This window comes from Phalacrocorax aristotelis, chromosome 1 (genome assembly GCF_949628215.1).
Source record: "Phalacrocorax aristotelis chromosome 1, bGulAri2.1, whole genome shotgun sequence".
NCBI classification, from domain to species: domain Eukaryota; kingdom Metazoa; phylum Chordata; class Aves; order Suliformes; family Phalacrocoracidae; genus Phalacrocorax; species Phalacrocorax aristotelis.
The window spans coordinates 146,286,471-146,311,861 of record NC_134276.1 but is presented as its reverse complement, the minus strand read 5'-3'; the positions used below and the strand labels follow the sequence as shown (position 1 = coordinate 146,311,861).

General features: G+C 40.0%; 1 protein-coding gene across 2 annotated transcripts in view; it reads left to right on the top strand.

The window, feature by feature from the left end:
- PDE3A (phosphodiesterase 3A) overlaps nucleotides 1–25,391 on the top strand; it is a 265,092-nt gene that overhangs the window by 215,622 nt on the left and 24,079 nt on the right. For both annotated transcript variants that reach the window (XM_075114585.1, XM_075114593.1), the window contains exons 4-11: nucleotides 2,009–2,163; nucleotides 6,753–6,868; nucleotides 9,493–9,712; nucleotides 13,174–13,259; nucleotides 13,704–13,873; nucleotides 15,211–15,348; nucleotides 20,800–20,911; nucleotides 24,333–24,446. In XM_075114585.1, the coding sequence (XP_074970686.1) occupies nucleotides 2,009–2,163; nucleotides 6,753–6,868; nucleotides 9,493–9,712; nucleotides 13,174–13,259; nucleotides 13,704–13,873; nucleotides 15,211–15,348; nucleotides 20,800–20,911; nucleotides 24,333–24,446 (1,111 nt within the window). The remainder of the gene's footprint in view (nucleotides 1–2,008; nucleotides 2,164–6,752; nucleotides 6,869–9,492; nucleotides 9,713–13,173; nucleotides 13,260–13,703; nucleotides 13,874–15,210; nucleotides 15,349–20,799; nucleotides 20,912–24,332; nucleotides 24,447–25,391) is intronic.

Genomic DNA, 25,391 nt, shown 5'->3' with positions numbered 1-25,391 from the left:
CATTTAGTAAGTGAACTATTAGAAAGAACGCATCAGCTTTGAAGTAGTTTGAATTGTAGGCTCATTGCTAATTAGCTGTCCTGCAAGGCTTACATTTCACTTTTGAGGCTAAACCAAAATCTCCCTTGTAAAATTAAATTTAGGCAGAGTACACTGCACAGACAAATGCTTTTTTAACAGTTCAAATGGCACAGCCAGCATTCATTCCTGCGTTTCCCAGTATCTGAATTGCAACATTTGTCAACCATTTTTTAAGATATTTTAGTATGATGATAATTATTACCCTCTTTACCTATGTAGCAGCTGTATATATGAAATGGACGTTCACAGGTTTTTAGGCTTATTTTCCAATTTATTTTCGTGTACATGTCTACAATGGCTGTACTCTAGGCTGAGGGGAAAAGTTATGTGGAAGAACACTGCCATCACATGAGCAAACACGCTGAACAGATACCAGTTTGCATAACACCTAGTGAGGAGAAGAGAAATGAAGGATGAAGAAATGAATTAATGCTACAGAGAACTAATTTGACTGAAGAATTCACTGACCTAAATGTATCACGGTTCATAAAACTAATAGTTTGCAGTCCTTTATTTAAGTGTCTAAATATAGATTTAGGGTCTTTACCTTAAGCATAAGGATAAGGAGATAGTATGCTGACGTATTTATCTCTAAGTTTGAGCTTCAGAACCACAAGTCTCTTCCATCTCATATCTCTTAACCCTCTGGCAAAGTCAAAGCTCTTCATCACAGAGACATATTTATTTTAATTCTTAACTATAAACATTTCACGAGAACTACAAGAGAAACATCTTATAAAATTAGAGCATCTGCAACAGCAAAACTGGATCCACAAAGACTCTCTATCATCATCCTTTATTATCTCTGCCTTCAAATATTTGGAAAAACAATGTGTTAGTGGAGAAAATGAGGAGTCAGGTGAAAGAAAAACACAGGGGAGTCAAGAAAAATCTGCTGTAAAGTGATACTTTCTCTAAGCTTTTCAGGAGACATCATATCCCAGAGCATGAAAGTTTTATTTCAGTGGGTGAACTTTGGATTGGGTAAATATAGCAGGAAAAAAGTTGGAGCTCCCCTCCCTTATTTTTTTTACAGCCTTTCTTGCCTTGGATCTCTGGTTCTGAGAATTTGTGACAGTTTAAATCACAGAAAATAGTTGAGGCTGAAAGTACATCTGGAGATCGACTACTCCAGTCTGGAAATCATCTTGTCCAGTCCCTCAGCTCAAGCAAGTTCAATGGAGGAGGTTTCTCTAGGCTCAACCTAGAGCAGGTTGCTCAGGAAAATGTCCAATTGGGTTTTGAGTATCTCCATGGATGTAGACTCCACAACCTGTCTGCACAACCTCTTTCAGTGCTCAATCATCCTCACAGTAAAAAAAAAAATTTCTTACATTTAAGTGGAATTTCTTGTACTTCAGTTTCTGCCCCATTACATCTTGTCCTGTCACTGGACACCACTGGAAAGAGCCTGGCCCCACCTTCTTTACACCCTCCCTTCAGGTATTTATATACCTTGGTAAGATCTCTCCTGAGCCTTCTCTTTTTCAAGCAAAGCAATCTCAGCTCTCTCAGCCTTTCCTTTCACGACAGATGCTCCAATCCCTGAGTCACCTTTGTGGCCCTGATGACTTGTTTAAGAGACTTTGGCCACATCATGTATGACCAAAATTTTGAAAGAGCACAACCAACAATGGCTGGCTCCGGTGAGAGCTCCAAGTGCTGAACATCTGTGGCTATGGGGCTGTGGATATATACCTTTTTGTAAACTTGAAATAAGGAGGGTGGTCCAGACCCTCCAAGCATTTAAAGCACCGGCTGTGTTGATTTGAATAGAAAGTAGGCACCATAAGACCTGGGAGAATCCAGATTGGAGGTACCTCACTGGATGTTGTCAGGCAGAATTAATCAAATGGAAATGTTTTTCTTCTGCATGTTTAAAGTTTTTGTAAGCCTATATAAACTCTAAGCACTGATTTCTCTCTAGCGCTTACGGAGAAGTTTGCCTCCAGGACTGCTGAGACGAGTGTCCTCAACTTGGACCACAACAACATCAGCCACAGGATTACCTACACTGGAGCCAGCTCCAGTGAGAAGGGATCGCAGTGCCAGCATCAAACCTCATGAATCATCTTCATCCAGGTTACAAATTAAGTCCTCTCTCTCTTATGTCTCTCTCTGGGCAAATTGCTTTGGTTCTGTGTGATACTATCCCTTACTTAAAAATGCTGACTCCAAAGCGTGTTAGTACTATTTCTTCATGTTTCTCTAAATTGGGTTGCCAAAGAAGTGGCATTCCCAATTTTAGTCAGATTATGCCAAAACTGTTCCTATTATTTGGAAGCAAAATAAAATAATAAATCTATTTATGCTAGCAAAGTGCAGAATTGCACAATAAAATTGGAAACAAGGCAAGGTATCTGGTTAAAGTCTTCATGATATGTAGCAGTTTCCTCCATTGGGTATTGCCTAGCCAAGAAAAAATTTTCACAAATAGCCCAGCTGCTGAACATCACTTCTAAGAATACACCTAGTGATGTGGTCCTGTCATTAAATAAGTTCATAAAGCAGTTCTCCATCCTTTAGGTATTAACTTCCAGAACACAAAGCCTGATTTTAAGTGGATCCTCCCAAAATACATAATTCTGTGCGTGTTTGTCCATAGAAATGGAGTATCATAGGCTGTACAGCACTGTCATGCTCTGCAGCCCATGTCCGCATTCAGTTCCAGAATATAAGAAAGCTTATAGGGCTCCCTGAATGAACTCATGCAAACGCAATACCAGCAATAGATGGTAAACAAAAACTATTGAATTAGATAAGTCCAAAAGTGATTTAGTGGAGAGAAGAAAGGAGATTTGTTACCATTCAGAAAAAAAAAAGGGTATAATCTAGGAGTAAAATTACAAATGAAAATTTGCTAGAAGAGATTGAAAGCAAAGCTGAAAATGAAACGGGCAGCGTAAAGTTTTCTTGCAGGGTGGTTGCTGTACTTTCCCTAACTTCAAGCAGTGCAGTGGAACACTACTTTCCTGTTGACCACAGAGTTTTTAGCTTCTGGAATTCAGGATCCTGACTGTCCCATCCTTAATCCCAGCTGTCTCATCTACTTAAAAAGGCTTTTCCTAATTTGCCACAAGAAGCAAATACATACAGCTGTTTTATTGGTGTGCAGACTGAGTGTCCATTTCTATTTATTTATTTATTCATTTAAGATGCCCCATATTTTCAAGGGTTCTGTAAGCAGGTGCTGGTACTGGAAGAGTCACAACTACAAAGCAATCATTAATGAAGCCTTGAAATGAATTTCAGCAAAGTCACTGGAGGAATTGTACATTATTTGTTGGTCTTGCCTGGAAAGTGTTCTGGATTCAATGACGACATATACACCTTAAGGTTATGCTCATATAGAGCATCGTAGAAACAGAGCACTAGATCTGCAAAGAGATTTGCATAGGCTGAGGTACCTACCTACTCCATTTTGTGCCCAAAGCAAAATTTAGTTCCAGTTTGCTAAGGCACATCCCTGAAAGTCTTTCAGAGTCACCCAGAAGCACACTAGTTCTCACTATTCTGAAGGGACGGGTTTTTATCTTCTGGCTATAGTCACTCATGACTGACTACATCAGTTAGGTATTCCCTGCTTGCTTTTACCCATTCTCTTTCTCTCAGGGCCTGATCCCTGAGCCAGTATCATAAAATACATAGTCCTCCCATCAAACAGAGAGAGAGAAGTTGTGTCTGCTCAGCTGCTTACAGCCAGCAGCTGAGTGATTTAGGGCATTTACAGACAACTACCCTAATAAAGTTGTTTCTCTGCCTGAGGGCACTTAGACCTAGGCACCTTGAATTCTGGGACTTCCGTGCTACCAGATGGCTTGAGGGGAGCTGTATTTAACCCACCACAAGGGCTGTGGCGGATAATCCAGTAGCAGCCAGTGAAGGAAGGAGTTGAATGGATTGTGTTGTGGGAAGGGTGCTTGACTGAGAGAAGAGAGGCTTGGGTCCCAGGCACTGTTAACTATTATATGTTGCATAGCTATTTCATCAGTATTTCTTTCTTTCTGGCTCCATCAGTGTTTTTCTGTTCTAGTCAGAAAGGAGCAGAGCCTTCAAAGGAAGGGTGGAGGGCAGTCAGTCGTGCAGCCTGGTAGATATGGTGCCACCCTGTGAGTTCACGTCCCCTCCCCACCTCAGCAAGGGCTATCATTTTGGAGCTTGTGGATGAGGAAAGAGTGTGGAGACATGCTTTGCTACGGGGAAAGGAGCAGAGCAAAAGCACCAAATTCAAGAATATAATTTAGATCCATGATATCAGAAGACTCACGTGGTTTTCTGCAATTCAAAATTTGGTGCTGGTAGTGGAGAAGAAGATAAGACCTGAGACGGCCCAATATCACCAGTGTTTGCTGTTGCATAGCTTGGGTGAATGCAGCCACAGAGAGCTGCTTTGGTCAGCCTTTCTTCCAGACACGTAAACCTTTCCCATAGAGGAGGCTCTTGTGCAGAGCGCCTAGGTGCTCAAGGCAGCCTGCAAGGCAGACTGAATGTCTGGTGCAAGAAAAATACGTGGCTAGCCAAAGTTGCCTTTGTGAGGAGTCCCATATATCTCAGTAAAAGTAAATATAAAGAAGATATAACCAAATGGAAATGTTCTTCAGTCACCGGCCTGCGGTTCCCAGAGTGCATTTGATTTATATTGTTGATCCCAGACTTTCACATAGTATGTAAGCATCCTAAGATGGGAATCAGAGGGGGAAGGAGAGCAATTAAATATTATTGTTGGTCCTTTTCTACGGTTGTTATATAACTCTGCATGATGAGCCAGTTAAGGAGGCTATCAATTCTTCCTACATCTAATGTCACCAATTGTATAATTATAGCTCTGTCAAGCATCCCAGCCTACTGTTTGCAGTTCATCTTTTACAGTAGGAGAAACAACGTGTATTCCAGAAAGGGTAAAAATGAATCCTGTAAGTCTAACTTTAAAAATTTTGGCAGACCAATACAGATTTGCTTTCAAGGAAAAGAATTTTGATCTGAAGGGGGGGGGAAAAAAAAAGTCTTGATTATCTGCCACTTCCAGTGTATCAAATTCAAGCACACCACAGGTCACAGAGAAAGAAACATTTCATGGCTTGAAGGGTAGGAGAGGGGAAATGACACTGCAATTGCCCTGTGGCCTATTCTGCAGTTACAAAATCTGCAACTTGTTCCTCACAGTCTGGGACATCACCTCTAGATTTCTGTAGTCACATATTTGCAAAAATCTACCTTAAATCTCTGTTTAAGATTAGTAATCCTGTATTCTTCCAACCCCATGTCACTAAACTGGTAAAACATGGTCGTCTTATAGCTTCAAATGATTTGGGGAAAATAACAGAGCTTTCACATTCCTTCTCTCAGTCACTTTTATATCTTCTCCCTTAAGAAGTCAAAGAATGTGGTCTGGGGTTTTTTGATTTGGTTTGTTTTTTCTTTACAGTGGACCAGTGTGTTATATTCTTCCTGTCTATTAAAAACCAAAACCGCAAAACAAACAAATTTTAAAAAACAGCTGGATTCTTTCTTCATCTTACTTCATCACAGATTATAGGAATTTGGGCCAACAGAGACAACCAGCAAATATTTTTGTAGGTAGTGCTTGCTCTTCCAAAACAGTAATGTTTTTGTAGACTTAAGACAATGTTACGTGCTTTTTTTCTTTCAGAACATCTTGTTTTTTCCCAAGTTTTTTTTTCAATTTCAGGTGGGACTAGGATGCTTTAAAACACTGTCTTCTGTCTTGCATATCATCTCCTCACTTGGGTGTGAGGCTGTGAGAAGAAATATGGAGCCTGAGAGGCTTAACAGATCTGTCCAGAGAAGTCACAGGCCTCATGATAAGAGCCAGTGCTACCTCCCTGCAAGCAGCTGACATCTGATGAATGTCATTCAGGAAAACAATGATAAACACAATTATCTTGCTTTACAGAAGTATTTGGCATCTTCTGGTACACAGTTATAGCCTGAAGGCTGAAAACATGTGCCCATCCTGTGGTAGGGTACCAGCCTTTGTTCCCCACACACACAGACACGTGCACCCTCTTTTCCTTCGGTAAGTTTCTCTTGGATCAATGACCAATATCTTCAGGGTCTGTCAATAGGATATTTTTTGAGATGCAGCACGTGTTTCAGTTGACTAGAGCATGAGTGTTTCACCCAGAGAAGAGGTACACCACTAGCAACAGCAATGCAGGGCTCTTCCAAGCCTCCTCCAGCCTCCCAAGGAGCTCCTCCAGTGCCCAAAGAGTTACTGGGTGTCTGCCTTGGCGGTTGCAGCAGAGTCAAGGAGACTGTTCACTTACACTGAGAACTTCTGGCACTTCTGGCTCTTGTAAGGAGGCATTAAAAAAAGAATATATGTTTAACTTATTTCAAGTCAACTTTTAAGCTTCTTTGTACTGTCAGAACAATATAATGAAGACATCTTTGTATAAATAAAGTGAATAGGCCTCAGCACTGAAGGAAGTCCAGCTTTGGAGTATCTGCCTTTTAAGTATTTTTGCTGAATGCAGTACTGAGTGCCTCACGAATAGCAGTTCAGCCAACAGATAGATGCTCTTTCCCTCATCAGATTTTGTGCTATCTCAGTATTACATTCTTCTTGCTGTGGCTCCTAACTTCTTAAGGTCTGCCATTGAGGCTTTTTACTGTGTCGAACAATGCTTGTTTGCACTCTGGTTTTGCAGCACTGACTCCTGGAACAGCTCAATTCTGATGACAATCACGAAGAGCAGGTCCTTCTCCACCTCCTACGCCATGTCGTCTACCAACCACCTGAATGCCAAAAGGCAGAGCCGTCAAGGTGAGTGGGTGTCCGTGGCTCTGTCAGACTCATTTAGCTGCTTCTCTGTGACTGGCACGTGCAGCTGCTTTTGATCTCTGTCCAATCTGTGTCTTTTCTTATTTTTCCATCATTATAAATATAATTATTTCCTTTCTTTAAAAAAAAGGCAAACAAAACAAAACAGTGGCTTAAATTAGTATAGCTCATTGTAAATTTTTTTAATTTTATGATTTACAGAGGTTAGTCATGACATGATGTGGCATAACTAAATTATGTTGTGATCTATATCCATGTAAACCTCTTGAGTACAGCAGGGCTGAGAACTGAGTGTTTTCTGTAATATTTGTTAGATTAACTGCACAGACTACGTAATGTCATTCAGAGCTGTAGGTAGCAACTGACCCATCTTATGCAAATATATCCAAGACAAAACCGTTATCATTCAGAGGTCTATCTCTGTATATTCGTTGTTGAGAAAGTCCAGGTAGCTCTTACTGATTTTTAGAGATGAGGAATAGAGGGCTTTTTACTCAGCTTTTTGCATGAAAACATTAGCATTTTAAAATTCTGCTAGCTATACCTATTTTGGCAAAATTCTGAGGTAAACTCAAGTGTTTTTGTATGTAATTTCACATCACATTGAAGTTACTGTTTTATTTCTTCAGCACTGCACATGTGTAAAAGTTCTGGAGGACCTGAGCAGATGGATGTACTTTTAAAAATTCTTCCTGTATTATTATTCTTTTCTTATCTTGATTGTTCAAAATTCCTTGCTGTACCAAGACATGTGTTCTCTCACTTTTGGCAATAAATGGTTAAACATTGGATTATTGAAAATAGATTTGCATTTTCCTGGTTAATTTGTTTATTTTTGGTTACCTACCCTGGCAAATTACTCCTTAAAAAAAAAACCCACAACCAAACATATTTCAATGGACAGGAGCCCAGACTAGTAATAGAAAGCCAGGGTGATTAGAAACATTATTGCAAAAATTGCTGTTAAAATTCCCTGGACTTGTTTTAAATTGTTGAAAGATGACCATATATATTGTATTCTCTATTAGCCATAATAATACATAATAATCCAACTCAGTCCCCTGTGCAATTAACAGACTGCGATATGTTTTTGAAGCTATATTTCTGTTGGATGGAAAGCGGATATCTCAAAGGATTAATAAATGTGAAACGGAGGCTTTCTATATTTTAAAGCAATTTCCATATGTCATGGCCATCTGATAACTTTTTAATTTTTCTGTAGGCTGTAGGTTTCTGATCTCAAGACTACCGTAATATCCTAGTTGCAATAATTGAATTAAGACAGTAATACATAACACATGTTTGCTGAGAAATACCCTAATCAAAATTTAGGAGATGTTGGATATCTCAACTGTCAGAGTAACTGTCAGAGATTATTTTTAACTCTTGGCTGTCAACAGTAAATCATATTTTAACCTCATATCACAGTAAGTTTTTATCAGGAAAAAACACTGGAACTGTATACATATATCCTTCAAGGTTAGTATTTCATAAACTTATGTCAACATGTTGCCTTATTCTAAGACCATTTTTGTGTCTGGAATGCATTTAGACAGCGGGCACAATTCAAATGTAAAAACAGTTAAAGTTCCTAAGCTCTTTATATCATTTGGCTTTGAAGATGAACATGGTAAATTAATTGGTGCTGGGTTCCTACAAACTTTAGAACAGGAGGTAAGTCAATTTACATGCATTCCCTTTTAAGATAGATTATGTTTGCTCCTCTGCACTTTATTGGGAATGGGTCCTTTTTGTCTGAGACCAGAAAATGTGAAGTGGATTCAAAAAGAAGGCAGCGCTTCATCTCAAACACTGGGACTGGCTGATGGATTTCATCTTGGCAGTGGTGCCTGTATAGAATAAGGGACAGAGAGAACTTCATCTTGCTCGTGTTTGCACATGTGGATATTGGCAGTTTATGATACACCAGCTCAGGAGTACAATACCATGAGGTACACATAATGGTTGCAAGTCTCCCATAGTGAGCAACAGATATTGAAAAATAAACTCAAGCTGCACAAGTTCAAGGCTGAAATCTGTGAGGAATGTGAAAATGGCACCATAAATGCAATATCTTATATTCATATAATGTATGACTACCAAAAAATTATATTTTTTTTGTTTATTGCTAGTCTACACAAATGTAGAAATTCAAATCTGCTGGGAATGCGAGTAAGCCTTTCTTGTCCGTGCTTTACAGATGGAGACAGTGAAGCAGAGAGAAACTGCATATGGGTCTGGGAACTGCCTATTTGGAGTTTGGTGTCTCTGTCACTAGAATATGTTGATACCAATAGTCATGCCACTAACGCATGCCTTTCATTTCATGCCTGCCAGTTAGTTAGTGCATCCTGCTCATCAAGGAGAATATTATTCATGTTTTGAGCCAGACCTTCAGCAGGTAGAAGTGGCTGATATTAATGGAGATTTATCTCTCTGTGACATCTGTGGGCTTGGCTCAGAGTGAAGGAGGATTTTCTTTTATTTTTCTATTTGGAAGCTGTGCTGGTACCTGCGCATCTCAAGAGCAGTATTTCTGCACAGTGAACTCATACAACCCTCTGCCACTTCTGTTAATTGACAAGACCCGTGTTTTCTCTTGCCAGGTATCCCGCCAAATATTTCACCTCTCACTTCCCCATGCCATTCACCAATTCAGGGGACGCCTGCTACAAGTCCTACCGGAAAAACATCATCTGTGTCATTTCCAGACTCTACAGATATTGACAGCAAGCAAGGTGCAAAGCCACACAAAGTCTTAACTTCTACTCAGAGTGCACCTAGCATGTCAGACCCTATTATCAGCCCCTCTGTCATCTGCAGCAGGTAAGGTAGTAATTTGACATGCATTTGAACGGTTTCACGTTGTTCTCATGAACAAGCTCTTTTGGCCCACATATCTAAGCAGTTCTTAGTGTATGAGTGTGTAGATTAATGCTACAAAATGCTTTTAAAGTGCAAGACAGTTAGCTACATTTATAGCTTTTACTCAGTCAGGTGCACAGTCTGATTCATGAATAAATTCTTCATCAGTAACTTGCAGATCCCAAAGTTGGATTTCATGTTAACAACTTGTGTTTCTTATGCCATGCCCTTAACGCTAACAGTCACTTTCAGATCACAGGCCAAGTCTTTCACAGCAGGCACCTGATGTTTGACAGAAAAATCTGACTGCTAGGGTTTATAAGCTGCTGGCCTGTAGCCTTCTGATAAGGGTGTGCCAACAATGCCTGAAGACTACGTAATTTTGAGTGCTCTCTCAGAAGTGGATCCTGTCCTCCCTAGACAGTCAGGTTATGTAGCATTGAGATTTTTTCCAGAAATCAGCTGCAGCCAAGTTCTTCCTACTGTGAAGAGTTACAGTAACACAGTTTAATTTCACACTTTAAAGTAGTCTGTTCTTAGATCAGGCAGACCTCCTCTGCAAAATCATCATTTTGGAAAGAAAGTTGTTCTGCTTATCTTCTCAAAAAGGATTCAGTTGCTAAGCTAGATTACTGGAGTTTGCAATATGTGTCCACTTCAGAATAGTGGGAAACAGTGGTATTTAGAAGCCTGTTCCAGTGCAGCTTCAAGGTTACCTTACTCATTAGATGTTACTTTTGGTCATAGCAGTGAGTGATTCCTGACTATTGGCTAGCCAGCAGACGGCATGTCATCTGAGGCTGGGTTAAATGTTATCAAGTTTGACTATCTTTGGAAATAGTTTTTCATTTCTGGCCTCAGCCACGTGACTTGGGATGTGTCTCGGTATGCTGTGTGCAGGGCTTGGAAGTGGGTGTGAGAAAGTCATAACTGAGATCACGAGTTTGCTCAAGGGAATCATCCTCACCAGAGTTCAGACTAGGATTCTGACAGGCTTTTAAGATATATTTAGGTGACTAAACAGAAACTAAGTGCTTTTAAAAGTTTTCCAAAGGTACTGCAAAACTGGGACTTGCGCTGATTCATTTGAAATGAAAACCATATTACGTATAAGAAAAATACCATAAGTTTGCTTCTGTCTTATTAAACTGCCTTTATTACTTCTTCAACAAAATATTATTACATTAACTAGTAACAGTTATCGCTAGAAGCCTTTTGTTAAAGAAAACAGTTAACAATTGCATTAAAAATGTCAAAAAAAATCATCAACATAAGGTTACTGTAGACAGAGATGAAATATATTTTCTTGATATGTGTAGTCTTTGATTTCAATGTAATCACTGGTAAAATGCTCATTAACTTTTATGTGCCTACTGTCTTATGTGCTCTACATAGGTTGCGTAACATATTTAGGTTCTTAATTTCCTTGTTTTCAAATGTTTAGACTGCATAAGCATTACAAAATGTTACATTGCTGATATAGACTTTGTTGTTGGTTATTTGAAGCAAACGTTTTATTTGAAATATTATGGTGTAAAGACTGCTGATAGAACTGGCAACCACTCTGACTAATTGTCACTGTTCTGTTAATGTCTATTGAAAAATCATACGCATTGTCACATTTCTAGCCATTAGTATATAGACATGTCATATCCACAGTCCACAGATACAAGCCAAACCAACAGCACAAAAATAATGCAACCCTTACTAATGTAAGCACAATTAAAAACAACAACAAAAACACAAAGACATTAAAAGGCTAAGACAAGCTGAGAGTTAAATGAACAAACACTGGAAATAAATGTTTTAATGTTTGAACTTTCTCATTGCATATCACTAATCTTCATACTATGCAATCCCCTACATCCACTGCCAAAAAACCTGCCTTGCTAGGAAAACATACCAAGTCAGCAAACCTCTGCCACCACCAACCCAACCCCTTCCCAGACTACAACAAGAGAGAAAATGAACTCTTGATGGGTTCAGTGCTTTCAGTCAGACCCACCCAGGCAGTGGCATCAAGATGGTAGTACAGTAGAGTTTGAAAACTGCATTGAAATAATATGTAAGTAATCATTTTTAATTCTGCAGTCGATGAGGCAGGTATCCTGTGGAAAAAATGTTAAACAATCCTGTGATTAAGAAGTATATTATAATGCCTGTGCATGAAGGGTGTTGAGTTAAAGTTGCATGGGCACATTTAATTCTGACATAGAACAGATTTCAAGTGTTCTACTAGGTAGCTCAGTATTTTTTTTTTAATATAGTGTTTTATGTGGACCATACGTATTAAATCAGGGTGAGTTTTTGCATATCATCTGGAAATAAAGAGGTACACTCATAATGATGCAAAAGCCCTGTAGCATTACAACCAATCAAAGGCTCTCTTTCTCTTTTACGTTTTGGCTTGTTAGTGTTGACCTTATGGAAACCACAAGGAATGTGGGAGAGAGAAATTAATACATTTTTTTCATCTTGTTCATAAACCCGAGTGATGCAAGATTTATTTGCCTGGCTATGCACTACAAGTATCATTGTATACAGATTTGTATTTTTATTTAAAATTCTTTCAGGAATTCATTATGTTTGCAGGGCGTACCAAGCTCCGGAATATGTTTTGGATGACCCAGTCAAAATGCAATTACATTGTAATTTGAAATGTTCCAGCTGGTATTGAATTCACATTTAGGGCTTAAAGGGAATCACACCCAAGAAATAAAGCATTTTAATGGAAGGGAAGAGCCAGTCATTTGGAAAGGCCGTGATATTGTGATCCCTCCCATGTCTTCCTGTTCTGGGAATGATGAAGCAAGGTCTGTCTTCTTGTTTCATTGCTAAATGTCTGGATGCCAGGTCACTCACCTCATGTTCTGCCAAAATGCTGCCTTGGTTCTGATGTGCTTGGTGTATTGTCACTGAAGTAATGCCAAAGTACCTTTTTCCTCCTTAAGAGGAGCTTATTCAAGTTTTAAGCAAGAAAAGGAGAGTAAAGCCACATCATGATTGTGTTTAAATTGAATAGTGTAAGATTGTATGGCACTTTAGCACGTTTTCATTATTTTAATTCATGTTTATAGGGCAGCAGTAGTACAAAACCAGGGATTTTTTTTTTGTACTGATAATCTTAGAGAATAAAAAATTCAATTAAAAAAATAATCACATGGTTTAGGTTTACTGATGGCAACACATTTAATGGTGGTGGCCAATTAATCCAAGGTCTTTTTGTATTCTTGTCTTTTTATATTCCTGACTTCCAATAAAACTTCAGCTCGCTTTTGTAATTTTGTCTGGAGAATGCACCCTGTACTATAGCTTGCACTGTGTGACATAATCTTACACTGTCAGCAGGGAATCATTTTACATAAGACTGTATCTAATGTGCATGGTTCTTTATATTGTGCATGTCTCTCAATGTATTTCAGCTGTGGCAGACCCTATAACCAAATAGAAGCTGGTGATGGGACATTAGATAGAAATGATGGTACCACACACACCCTGAACAGAACAGGTAATACTTTGTCCATCAAAAACTCCTCATCCCGTAAAATTCAGTAATCATTCATGGTCTGTCATAAAAGGAGAACATACGTAGGTGAGACCGTACAAATTGTCTTTGAGGCTCCTTTCCTTTTTGTATGTACAACATGTGGAAAATGCTAATGAAGAATTCATTAGTTCAAATATAAAGGAAATGTGGTTTCCCTCATCTAACCTAGTCAGCTCAAATAACAGTCCTCAGAATTTTTCTCACTCTTCAATCCCTGATCCTGTTTTTTACACTCTGCAGGGTATATGCTTTAATGTCTTTGGACAGATTGTCCGACTTTGGACCCAGCCAAGCAGCACATATGTATTATGAGTCAGAGATCCTGTTGCTATTATTCAGAAGGTCACAGGATGACTTTGATGCAATGCTTGCTGTTCACATGACAAGCTTTGTGATTTGTTGTAGATGATCCTGCGCAAGCCACTTCTGACTATGAGACCAACAACAGTGACAGCAGCGATATCGTACAAAATGACGATGAGGCAGACTGCTCCAAAGAGCAGACGCGGAAGGGATCCGTCTGTAGGACGTACACGCCTGAGACCATCATTCTGCACCCCTTAATAGCACCTGAGGTAGCTTGTTTAAGTTCCACTCACACAATACACTGAGTATATACTGACACTGAGGAGGGGGAACCAACAAAAAACCAAGCCAACCAAAAAAACCAACACAAACACACACACCAAAAACCAAAACAACCTAGGGCTGTCTAAAGAGTCTAACCATGGTTTTAAGCAACAATTGCAGCAGGCTCCTACCTTGCAGTAGGAGGATTGACTTTCAAAAACTGAAAGGAACCATTGAAATGCGTGACAGCTTCTAAGCACTGGCCACTTGTGAAAAACTAACTATCTGTTTTGATGAACAAATATAAGTTTATGGATCTGGCATTAGGCATTTCTGAAATGTTTGGCTTCTGTGTTAGCACTGCCTTTAAAGGGAAAAAATTCGAAGGAAGAGAAATTGTCTTCTCATACTACCAGCATGATACATAGTCTTCCTTTTCAGCCACTTCACTTTCTCAATGGCCTTGCAATGTTGGGTAATAAATACAGTGGCCCTTATTTTAAAATAAATTAACACTTGTCTGAGGGTGCTGCATGATAGTTTTGTTGGTGTATGTCTTGAACATAAGAACATTGCGGGATGGTGAGCAAATGCTGCTCTTCTCATGACTACGGTATTCAGCTGTAAACGTGATTGACACGTAGAGGGAATTTAGTTAAACTTTTCACAGCCTGTTGTACAACTGAATTAACAAATTTAAATTGGCATGAGCTCTTGAAAAATGTATTGTAATCTGTTGAACTGGAGTTTGACATGCTGAGAGAAGGCATTTTTCTTGGGATATTTTGGCATTTACTGACGTACAGTTTTTAGTAATAATAAAATTCAAGGAAGTATACAGGGAGAAATGTGAAAGGAGGGGCACACCCCATCAGTTATTTGCAGACCTTGAAAAACAAGTAGGTTTCCATTTTAGATGTACAAGTCTTCACTTGGACCGAGCTCCATTAGCCATGTTAGATTATATCAAATGGGTCCTGATGCAGAAGCAGAAACTGAATGCTTTTCCCTCTCTACTGCAGCAAATTTTACAATGAAGAAGACAGACTCCCTTGGAAATGAATGAATGGTTCCCATGAATGAACGAATGAACGTCTCTCATGGATAAGCTCAGAGACTGACATTTCATATACAGAATTTCCTATTCATTCAAGTGAAACAAATTATAAAGGAGAGTGACTAGCTGCAGGGCTGGTAGAAATGGGGACATCTCTGCTGAGCTGAGTCAAGTACCATTGGCTTACAGATGATGCTAACGTGACCTTAGTTTTTATGAGCATAAATTTTTGCATGAGATGCTTCACAGAGCTAAAATTTGTCTTTATTCTGATTTCTGGCATAGGACAAGCCTATACTTGCTCCTGAGCCTCTGATTATGGACAACTTGGATCCGCTGATGGAACAGCTAAATAGTTGGAACTTCCCAGTCTTTGATTTGGTGGAAAAAATCGGAAAGAAATGTGGTCGGATTCTCAGTCAGGTGAGAAGGGTATCTTGCCTGCAATGACTGGCTGAATTATTGACAGATTCAGGCAATATAATGTTAGGACCCATTGTCCTTACAAGCTGGTCATCCAGTGAATTATGATCCTTGCCACCTAATTCAAAACTGACAATATGAACTCCATCTCATTACATTCCTTACTTTTTAAATTTCTATATTTTTAGATTTAAAAATGTGAAAGAAAAAGCCACACACCTATTTTACCTGCCACTCTCTGCAAATGAGTTTACATAAACCTTTCTAAACATTCTCTTCTGTCTGCAGGAGGTGCTGCCACCCCTGACCGAGTTCTTTGTGAAAGAGTTTCTCATAGGGTTGGTTCAGTATGGGAAGGCTAACCAGTAAATATATTCAGTTGATGCAGGAAATAAAGAACTTTGGTCCTTTTTTATACTGGAGATTTCATTCAGGCTGTGTTAGAAAGCAAGGTCTCAGGAAGTGGGGGGTGGGAAATAGTCCTTGCTATATTCCCTCACCTTTAAAGAGTCAGCACTTTGATAGTAAATTCATATCATTTTACGTAGGGAAGACTAATTTACTATGAATCAGGATGTGAGAGCTTACTAGTCTTTCTTTCAACTATCAGTTTTTCATTCTCTCCTTTGAACTGAATGCAGGTAGTGACACAGCCCATCTCTACCCAGAACAATTAATGTCACTTCCATAATCCCTTTCTTGGCTGAACTTTCTGCTCTGTTATACCCCTTTTCCTGGCATGCTGACAAATTAGCTGTTTTTTCTTACAGAAGTATTGAGGTTTATTAAACAGGAAAGGCAAGTAATTATATTCAGGGATGGAAGGGAATAAACCCCAAGGGATTCTGATCTAGTATCACTTTACAAGGTTTTGTGTAGCAATGAGTGCTGGAAACAAGAGATTATGTTAATTGATGTAATGTGGGACAATTAACACCCCTCCACAAACACGGAGGTAAGTGTGTCGGGCAGATCTCAGTGCAACAAGCTCCAGAGAATGCTGTATCAAATCTTGGTCCCTTGGTGGTTAACTATTATTCAGCTACATTCAATTAGCCAGTGGTCAACCAGGAAAACCACAGCATGAATTCAGATTTATTCTGTGGTCTGCCTTTTATCATTTTGTAGCTTGGCAAGAACATCTTATGTTTAACCAGCATGCCAGCTCTCTAGGATAATTTTAGAGAAATAGGCAAGCTATCGCTGAATATAAATTTATATAAATATTGATATAAATTCAGTGATGATCGTTGAGACACTTTTGCACTAGACAGCAAGCATGTGATTAAAATGCTCTTCTAGATCATATTGGTCATGGTGTTTTCTAACAACAGAGCATGTTATAGAATGAGAAACATAAGGAAAAACAGAACTTTTTTTTAATGGCATAACCAACAGTTTGGATGAGCCAAAATTTGTTTTGGTTTTACATGGGTGCCTCTATAGGTTTTAAGCACTTTACCAAGCTGCATGGAGTTCTGTACCTCTCAGGACAATTCCCCTGTGCCTCCTTCAATTTGCACCAAAACTCCACACTCTGTTTCCTAACATCTGCTTTTTGCACAGGTTCTGAGCACATTATCAGTTTTGCAGTGCCACAAAATGAGGTCTATGAAATAAAATAGTGAAGCTTTAATAAATAGTATTTGTGATCAAACTTCAACATTTTCTGTAACAGCTGTTTATAATAACTCCCACTCCCTAAGAACAGAATGTAGCAAGTTCAACCTTGTTCATAAAATATAGCTCCTTTAGTTCTTTCCCCCACCTACTCATATGTTCCTAACAAAATTATTTTCAGAAATAAGAGAACTAAAATAAATCTTTCTCCAGCTAAAAGTATTGTCTTTTTCTTGTACAATTTTTAAATCCTGGGATATTATAAACAAAGGAAAACAAAAGCTCTAACGATTTATTCTCTGTATTTTGCCATTAAATGGACTCATCCATTAAAAAGAAGTAAATTAACAAGCTGAACTAACTATGTTTGCCTTGCTAGGTTAAATTTATGAGATGGAACAAAGCAGGGTTGACACATGCCTCTAGGGAAGCATTCGGTTTAGAAAGCAAATGCTGGCTTAGCATCTTTAAAGCTGCTTGAGATATCTGTTTCTTCTTTTTGGAATGTTAAATTGATTTAGACATATAAAAAAAACCCAAACCAGTCAGCAGCCATAAAAGCATCTGTGCAAAGTACAGTGGAAAGCACTCTAAATGTGGCACTAACAAATATGCATGATAGGGGTTAGAGAGGAATTTACATACTGGTCTCATTTCAGAAAGGAACAGCAAAGCTCTCCAGCTGAGTTGATCCTTCACAACAGGACATACAGTTATATAATGTCTTTGGTCACACTTAACACTCTTCTTATAGCTCCTATAATACTAAAACCTGTGGAAAAGAAACTCATTTTCTTTGGAAAGCAAATAAAGTGAAAAAGTAAGTAAGCTGAAGTCAAGGTCTCTCTCTAGCTTTTATTACTGGGCCTATAGAGATGAGAAATGCTGGCGACGCTCCTATGGTCTCAGTACATGAGCAGCATCAAGGTGGGGTGGCATTGCTGCAGTGCACGTGAGTCGGTCCACCGGTAGTGCCAAGAGGGATGTTTGGTCATCTCGTTATCATGCATGACTTCTGCAGAGAGAAGCTGCAGCCATTATACAAAGGAGTGAGGGGAAATCAATCCCTGGGGGATGGAGTATTCCCAGGATTGTCATGGCAGCCCTTGTGAGGAATCATGTTTGTCAAAGCCAGAGACTGGGTGCCAGCAACTTAAAAGAAACACATTTGCAGAAAGAAAATGAAAGGGACCAAAAAAAAAAAAAAAGAGGAGTGCAAGAGTTTTGCCTGCAAACAATGAGTGGGGAACTGCTAACCTAAATTTTGTGCATGTCCTCTAACGAGAGCCATCTATGTGTGCCTGCGACACCCAGGAGAGGAGCTACAGGTGGATAACAATGCCCATTTCCAAAAAAGCTTCCATTAGGAATCATTCGGGAGAAGCACTTGTCCTTCTTCAGGCAGGACTGCCAGAAGTGTCTGAGTTATGAATGATTCATTCAAGTGTTAGCAATCATTGCAGAGACAAGCAGAAAATGAAGGCAGGAGGGAAGAGGCAGTGTGGAGCACCCACTGCCAAGCGCCTGGCAGCCGTCAGAGTTTCCCTGGGCTTGTCCCTGGCAGTGGGGACCACACTGCAGCTGCAAAGGCGCCATGCTCAGCCCATGGTTTGGTAATTCCCACAGAGCTGATGAAGCAGCGTGCAGTTTGGGAAGGAAGGATTTTTAAGAGACAGAAGTGTTTAGAAAGGGTTAATCCAGAGGAATGAATAAGCAAAACTGCACAGCTGGTTTGTTTGGTTTTTTTTTAATGAAAGAATTCAGTTAGTTGACTTTCTGGAAGACATCAATGCCTTTTTTCTGTCTTTCTGACTTGCCTTTACCCTTTTCTTCTCCCCATTTGCTAAGAAAGAGAGAAAGAAAACATTACAAAAATGTCTAAACTACTTGCTTAGCTGTTTATGCTTTCTAATGAGCGCAGAGAATAATACCATTTTACTCCAAATCATGGGGAAGAGCTATCATTCATATTCACAGTCAGCTTTGCTTCTTTTCAGCTGCTGTTGAATTTCCTGCTCCCCAAAATCCAAGGTGGGGATAAAACATGCTTTTATGACATGCTTTAACATACCCATCCAGCATTGGTAGTAGAGACCAGTAAGGTTTGTTCCTTCAGAATAATATTTCTTTATGCTTCCTCTTTTTATACAAGGATATTTTGCTGGAAATATGAAGCTCACGGTCTAAGACTAGAGTGTAAATCTATATTATCTCTCTCTAGCTGAAAGTTTGGATCCCAGCCGCTTTATCTCAGCCATTATTCCAGATAGATAAACAGAATTCTGTGCAGTGTCTAATCTAAATTATGCTCAAAATCAGTCTCTTCACTTTGCCTCAATATAGGTGGATCCGATGGGGTTTTCAGAGGGTAAAGTTTTGCCTTTTACAGGCCCTACCAGACATTCTAACCTCATGTCTTCCAGAGCACTGTAATTCAGTTGTTCCTTCACTCCTTTGCTATAAAGAGCTTTTCACTTTATGGCCAACAGCCATGGCCACAAAGAGAAATTACGATCACCAGCAGTGGTTTTTTTTTTTCTGACTGCATTGCTAGTGGCACTTAATAATTATGGTAGGAACAGAAGGAAGAGCTGGAGCCACCAGCAGAACCCTAACGGTCAGACATGTGTCACTAGAGGGGCATCATGGATGGTGTCAGATGCACACTCAACCTGCCTCGGCATCAGCACTGCCTGTTGTGATGCTGTGCCAGAGTTAGTTCACATGCAGATTTTTCCTGGTAAGGAATGACTAGGAGGGGAGGCGGTGGGGGGGAGAGTATGGGAAGATCATTAATTCTGTTTCTGTTCATTAAACTTCAAATGCAACTCACAGGTCCCAATCTATATACGCAATATGCAGAAAGAAATGGCTGTGGATAGGTGTTTGATTTACATTCAAGTGTGAAACATGAAGCATAATTTGTAACCATTTCTTATCTGTATAGTGCTCATCATTCCAAATGTGCTTTAAATGGCTTAGCTCTAGGCAGATCATTACCAGACAGATGGCATCAAAAGGACAGAATTTAGCTAACAGCAGTAAATAAATAAAGAAGGTAAAAGGCTTCAGGGTCCAATTTGTGAAAGAAATGAAAAGGTCAGGCAGTAATTTTACTATGTCCCATTGTTCTGTATGTCAAGTTCAAACTTGTTTTCAAAAGCGTCCATTTTGCAGCAGCTGCTGTCTACATTTCTGAGCACTCATCTCTCCTGAACGCCCCCTCACTCATCCGTCACATTCTCCCTTCCAATCTATCCTCTCCTGGACGTCTACAGGATCTTTCCATGCAGGAACACTGAGGGCAGCTCTGCTTCCTAAGGCACTTGCTGCCTCTGAAATCCTGTTGGAGAAGTCATTTTTGCCGTTTCACTTCCAAAATGGGAAGAAAGGTTCTCTCCCTTTGTCGTTCCTTCACTTGTTCCCCCTTTTTCTGAGAATTGATTTGACACATAAATGCTGCTTGGAAAAGTTTGTGGGGAAATTTTTCCCAAGACACTAAGGACCTCTGGATATTTTCCTTTATGTGTGTATGTTTCTGAGGTGCTTGCAAAATTTGGGGGATCCATATGCCCCACGGAAGAGAAGAACATCTGGGTGGGTGTAATGAAGGAATGAGGACTATTTGGTACTAATAGCTTGTCTGTTTGGCTATGTAGCCACATCCCTGTGGAAATGCAAATAGCTGCAGGTATAGCTGGATCAGATGTACTTGAGCAGATACTACCAGGAAAGCAGGTTTTCATGGGGTAATTTGACAGAATTACTTTTGTATCTAATTTTAGAGTTTTTTCTGGCCTATTTAGCAGCATGGTTGTTTTGTATTTTCAGGTATCATACAGGCTTTTTGAAGACATGGGGCTGTTTGAAACCTTTAAAATACCAGTGAGGGAATTTATGAATTACTTTCATGCCTTGGAATGTGGATACCGAGAGATACCTTGTAAGTAAAAATTCCCAGCAGATAACGATGCTTCTGTAAAGTTCTGGGCATTTGCCATACACTTTGTTACTGAAGCCTTTCTTCTCTCATTATAACAGCGACTTTTTTTCTTCTGCCACATAGTGACCAAATGGATGGCACTCTGGTCAGGGGCTGGTGCTGAACCACAGCCTCTCGTCTTTTTTTACTGCACTTGATGTTTCGTGTGGTTTCATAATAATTCATGGCAAATTTTGTGCAAGCCTGAAACCATATAAAGCTACTATAAGTACAAAGAACTGTTTCTTGATGATGCAAGTGTACCCCCGTGCCCCAACTGGAGGTAATTGAAACATTTTTGCCCCATAAGCAATTTGGATTTTTACACAGTAGCAGTGCTGTGCTACCCAAGGAGATGAGCTTTGCAAAGCAGAAAAAAAATATGCCAAGCAGATGAGTGCATCTTGTTTTTCTGCAACTACAGCTCGGCTGATATTTTTCAGTCTGAATCACTTATTCACTGAAAAACCTGCTTTCAGTCATCCCCGTAGCGTTTACTAATTCAAATAAAATTTACCAAACCGCTTCAACTGCGAAAGACGCTTTTTTTTTTGAGGAGGTGAAAGGGAGTTATTAACCTCTTCACCTGGCAGATAACCCCAGTGTTGAGGAATATAGGACACCCTGTTTCCTTCCACCTCCCAGTGAAATGTCTGAAACATTGGTTTTATAAGTCATATAGTCTCTCTCAAAATATTAAATACCAATTGGAACAGCTACGGTGGGAGGGAATGAAGGAAAGCTACCTCAAAATGCCTCCCAGACGGGTGGTTTGGACCCTCTTCAAGGAAAGTGAGAGACCAAATTTCAAATCTTTCCTTGTGTTTGAACCTGCTCAGGTATTTGAAGCAGCAGATTGTAGCCTGAGGCAGTTATAGGTGGATGTCCCAGAGTCTGTCCGTCCTACCAGAGCCATTCCTCTTTGTTTAAAACATTTAGCTATTCATAGAGTCTCAGGAATTTTTGTAAATCTAGCCCTTCATTTCCTTGGTTTTTCTTAAGTGTGCAGAATATTTTGTCTAAGACAAAATTAATTTACCTTCCAGTTTTTAATTTCTGTTGAAGGGGTAAAAACCAAAACAACTTGTTTGGACTTAACCACTTTTTTCTTCTGGTTGCTGAACTGAAAAATGGCTTAATCACACATAACTAATGACTATCCCAGTGGAATTAAAGCAGTACAAGTTTCACAAGAGGCTAATCCAGCCCTTACTCCTGAAAAAAGCATTAGACCCCTACGCAGGGCCACCCTCCAGGTTTTGCGTGAGGAGGTTAGTGTCTCAGGAGAGACGTTCTTAGTGGTTCGAGGGAGGCAGGGGAGGGAAGAGTCCGTCCTTATTTTACTTTCTTCTTACCAAAAATAGCCATTCCTATGCTGCTTACTGTTTTGCCGTTAAAAATTTCAGCTAGCAGTCACTAACAAGCGTTTAAAGGGAAGGTCACAGGGAAGACAAAGGAGAGCAAGAGAGGAAAGCAAGGGGTAAATAAAAGGGCCAAGTGGTATGACATCATGCTCACGTTTAGTGAGTAAGCAAAGTGATTGCGAATTATGAATATAATAAACCTTTCTGTGTTACACCCATCTGCCCTCGGCAGGCAGGATGCTGCTGATTTTAGGCATAGACATAACAGGCAGTTGCCTCGAGCACTGGAGTATAACATCATCATGATGGTGAGCCCTCCTCTGCCAGAGCCAGGAAATGCAGACTGGCAGCTGCTGCCCCACTGGTGGCAGGGGTTAGAAATGCCAGCTCAGCAGTGCTGCTCTGGAGGGGGCAGGTGGCTGTTCCAAGCAGGATCAGGCATTATCCATCCCCTAGCAGTGGCAAGAGGGCAAATATGGCTCTCCAGGGTGCTTTCTCCATCCCAGGTCCTCTTCTCCCATAGAAGGAGCAGTCTTAGGGTGAAGTTCAGCTTCAGTGCTGAGAAACCCTCTGCCAGCCGCACGCTACCTATGTTTGGGATACAGCAGGTATAAAACCAGGTTGCTTACATCTCTTGCTGCCAATCCCTTCTACTCTGTCACAGTACAAAGGATTTTTACCCCTAATGAATCCAGTAAGTAAAGTCAGCTTTGCTTATTACTTCTTAGAGAGCCTTCTGGACTTGTGTGTTGGTAAATTTTCCTAATGAAAGGTACGTATCATCCCCAGTGTTACCCTGATTCTTGACCATTGTCGTCTTAATATAACCTAGTTCTTCACCTGTTCCAATCAAGCCTGTTCCAGCATTGGTTTGCCAATGAGAGTCATGACTGATAGGCATTACCAAGGTGTCTCTAAATAAGATGACTGATTACCTAAAGATGTAGCCAGTTACTGTGAGTTTTACAGTTTGGGGTGACCCAGCAGTGGAGTCCCACATTTTTGTGCCTTGTCCTCCAAAATGCATCTTTCCAGAAGTGCAGCAGGAGGAATGTAGCCACAGGTTATCATTTAGATTAGCAGATTTCTTTGTGTTTACCTAGTCACTGTAGAAGATGCCTGTGCTCTGCCCAAAACTAGCCTGAATCACAAGCTGAAATGCTTGTCCCTCAGTGGTTTAACTCCAGATTTATGCTTTGGTCCTGGTGCAGCAAAGCATTACCCCTCTTTCAGAATCATGGTTGCTTTTTCCAAGCCTATGTTTAGATGATGCTTTTTGCTGAAATAGCGTGTGATTCTTTTTCAGCCAGTGGTGTTGATTGTGGGATAGTTTATCTGGCCTTGAAGGATTTGGCTATATGAGCCTTGAGGTGACTTTTATCTCTCATTTCTGCAAAGAGAGCTTGTAGTAAACCAGATTACAGGATCCAGGGCCTGAACTCTTATCTCTGGCCAGAAAATTGCAGAAAGAACCTGGTTTAACTGTGCAGTGAATATGTATCCTGAGTTTGATTTTTTTGCAGGGTAGCAGCTAGCACAGCACTTAAATTTGCTCAGGTAGAGTCAGGTAAGTGTTAATTGCCTTGTATTTAGAAGCTAGGTGAAATCTGGCTACTGAAGTGGATGAGATTTTCCCACTGATTTCATTTGAATCGGAGGTTAACAGTGCATATTTACCTGCTGGCGCTTAACTAGCTAAAGGCAACCACTGGAGTAAAGGATTGGAGCTGGTAGCACAGGTCAGGCTCCTTGTTTAACACTTTCTTTGCAAAGTTTCCTACATTGCAGATACTCCACTGTTTTCTTTTTCTTTACTGGTGTGAGACATACCGTTGAACATGCTTCAACTTTAGTAAAAGAAAAAACTGAGCGTTTACACAATACAGCTGTTTTTCCTGCTTGTGATGTTTGTCTCCACTCAACTGACTGCTACGCGATAGCCACTAGATGGTGCTGATTTCCCTCTGTCGGAAATACCCTTCGTGTGTAACAGCAGGGTCACTTGCTTTGTATCGCAGATCACAACCGCATCCATGCAACTGATGTTCTACATGCCGTGTGGTACCTTACTACTCAGCCCGTCCCAGGACTCCCAACTGTGATTAATGATCATGGGTCAGCAAGCGATTCAGGTATATTTAAGTGTGAAAGTATATATGTTGTATTTTTAAAGTTTTTGTCATTAAATTTGCTGTAAGAAAGCCAACAGTTGAGGATTGTGTGTACTTATTATTGCGTGAGGATTGCAGCACTTGTTATTATGTAGACTTTGAAGTTCAGTAGTGTGTTGGATGTTGAAGGTGTTATGGTATGTTTGTGTACCTTTGAAGAGGATGGAATTGGTCCCCTAAAACCTAATACTTTACATTTAACGACGTGTGAATGCAAGTCTTTATGGTCACCCATAACAGCAGACATTTGTTACAATTTTATTTTTACAACAGTTTTTTTCCTAGGAAATCTGTAATAGTGCTTTTCAGTGCTGCTCCAGAAGCAGTGTAGACTTTTAAATCCTCAAACCCTGTGTTGTTTTGCTATTACAAAACCACTGGAACACGCAGGTAGTGCCATGCACTTGCTGCTGTTTGGCTGTCATGAAGTGTTCCTTTGCCTTCCCTCACTGTCTCCAAAGAAAGAGACTTGTTACCATTTTTGCAACTGGTTTGCAAGACCACTTGTCTGCTGTTTTATGATTGCTCCTTACAGGAAGCTGTTCTTATTGCATCTTTATATTAACTTCTCCAGGTTCAGCTGTAGCAACTACAGGACCTGTCTATATTTTGTGGGAGTTCTGAGGGAGTTATTGGAAAAGTAGGGGTTTGTTCTGCAGAAACCACTTCCACTTCTGCTTTTTTTGGTGGTGTTTGTGTAGCATATACATATCATTTGTGAAACCCTTCAGGATGTTTTGGTGGGGCAGGAAACATTTTTATTCCTGGGAAATATTACTAGCAAGTGTTGTTGGAGGCTTTGTAGGTGGGGTGAAATAGGTGGAACGAAAGGGGTTGAGTTTTGGGGATTTTGGGTGTTTGTTATTTGAAAGACATTGTTCAGCTGCATGTAAGATCCATTCAAGC